The sequence below is a fragment of the Apis dorsata genome, unplaced genomic scaffold (assembly GCF_000469605.1).
Source record: "Apis dorsata unplaced genomic scaffold, Apis dorsata 1.3 scaffold_189, whole genome shotgun sequence".
Classification (NCBI taxonomy): domain Eukaryota; kingdom Metazoa; phylum Arthropoda; class Insecta; order Hymenoptera; family Apidae; genus Apis; species Apis dorsata.
Window position 1 is genome coordinate 756,199 of NW_006263474.1, and position 1,506 is coordinate 757,704.

The 1,506-nt window shown below is 37.3% G+C and overlaps 1 protein-coding gene across 1 annotated transcript in view; it reads right to left on the reverse strand.

Moving 5' to 3' along the window:
* LOC102671484 (netrin receptor UNC5B-like) overlaps window positions 1-1,506 on the reverse strand; it is a 14,007-nt gene that overhangs the window by 8,193 nt on the left and 4,308 nt on the right. The window contains exon 3 of the mRNA XM_031509874.1: window positions 1,067-1,280. Within this exon, the coding sequence (XP_031365734.1) occupies window positions 1,067-1,280 (214 nt within the window). The remainder of the gene's footprint in view (window positions 1-1,066; window positions 1,281-1,506) is intronic.

Consider the following 1,506-nt stretch of genomic DNA (forward strand, 5'->3'; position numbering starts at 1 on the left):
TATTCGAAGGTTTTAATTTGGTAATAAAGGGAACGTAGTTTTTATTTAGGGATTATTCTTGGGATGAAAATTTGATTTGGATAGGTTGATCGGAGGGGAGGTTCTGTTCGATTAATTTTTCTCTATGGTAGTTGGTAATCTGTTCCATGATGAAATATACAGAACACTATCGTGGGGAAAATCGTGGAAAGGAACGAGTTGGGGTAGGATGAATTTATTATGTTTCGGGGATGATTGAGTCTTCTATTTGTGAGTTATTCCTACGAATTAGTTATTCAATGTCTACAATAAATGATGTGTAATTTATTTTTATAAAAATATTCTCATCTTCAAAAAAGTAAAGAATTATTTTATTTCTTTCAGTTAGAATTTTTTTTATCTGAAATATTTAATTTAATTCCATACATTGAGGTTTTTCATTATCGTATCGTAAAACAATTGTAAATATAAAATTGCTATTGTATATAATATTTAAAATATTATTCCAGCAATCTCATAAAATGACGATTAAATTTTTTTATTAATAAAAATACTAAATAATAAAGAAATGATATCTTTCTTTTTTTTTTTCAGGAATGTTTGATCTCTTCAGAAAACTTTTCATTACAAAAACTTTTACTAATAAAAGCAAACAACTCGAAACACTGATAATATTTTATTTTACTTGACAGTCACAATGTTTTGAAAATATCGTAAAGTTGCCTTTGATGTCTTATAACGTCTCTGAAGAGCGAGAGCTTAATCTTTATCTTTACTTTCACCAATCTTTAATATTCGGAATAATCAAGAGGGATAAAAGAGGATTGCATCTTATAAAGAGTTGTTTAAAAAGGGAGCAGAAAAACTTATTCTTCTCTGACATACAAACAGAAAACCGACATAATCTTCGTAACTTCGTATTTTTGTTTTAAATCAAGTCCCCGAAAATGCGATTTCGAGGATCCTTTCGTGTATCAAAAATGGTAAAATACGAAAAGGGACGATCTCCTATCAAGCTCGAAGGGAAGCTCGAAGAGGAAAAAAGAGGGAGGACACGAACGGATAGATTGGAGTGTTCTCTACTTACAAGCGACCTCAACCGTGGCAGGCTGCCCTCGAATCTGACCTGGTCCCGACCATGCCACGCACTCGCACTTGAACCTCTCCCTACCGAAGTACTCCTCGACCTCATTCCTCGTCACGTTCAACTCGACCTCGACGACCCTTGTTCCGGTACGAGGGTCGACAAAATCCTGGTGCTGCGACCGTTCAGCCCGGTCACCGTTACAGCGAAAATACACCTGCAATGCAGCGGAATAAGATGGCTGGTAATTGGCGGCGCGTGAAAAGGGCAGGGGGAGGCCACGGCTGTCCACGTCGTGGCGGAGCTCTCGAGTGGTTAATAAGGGTGGAGAGGAAAATGACGAAGGGAAACGACCAGAGACGACTTAGATGGCTAGACTTGCCTTACGAAAGTATGAAACGTGGAACCCAAAAAGGTATCCTCTCTCTCTCTCTCTCTCTCTC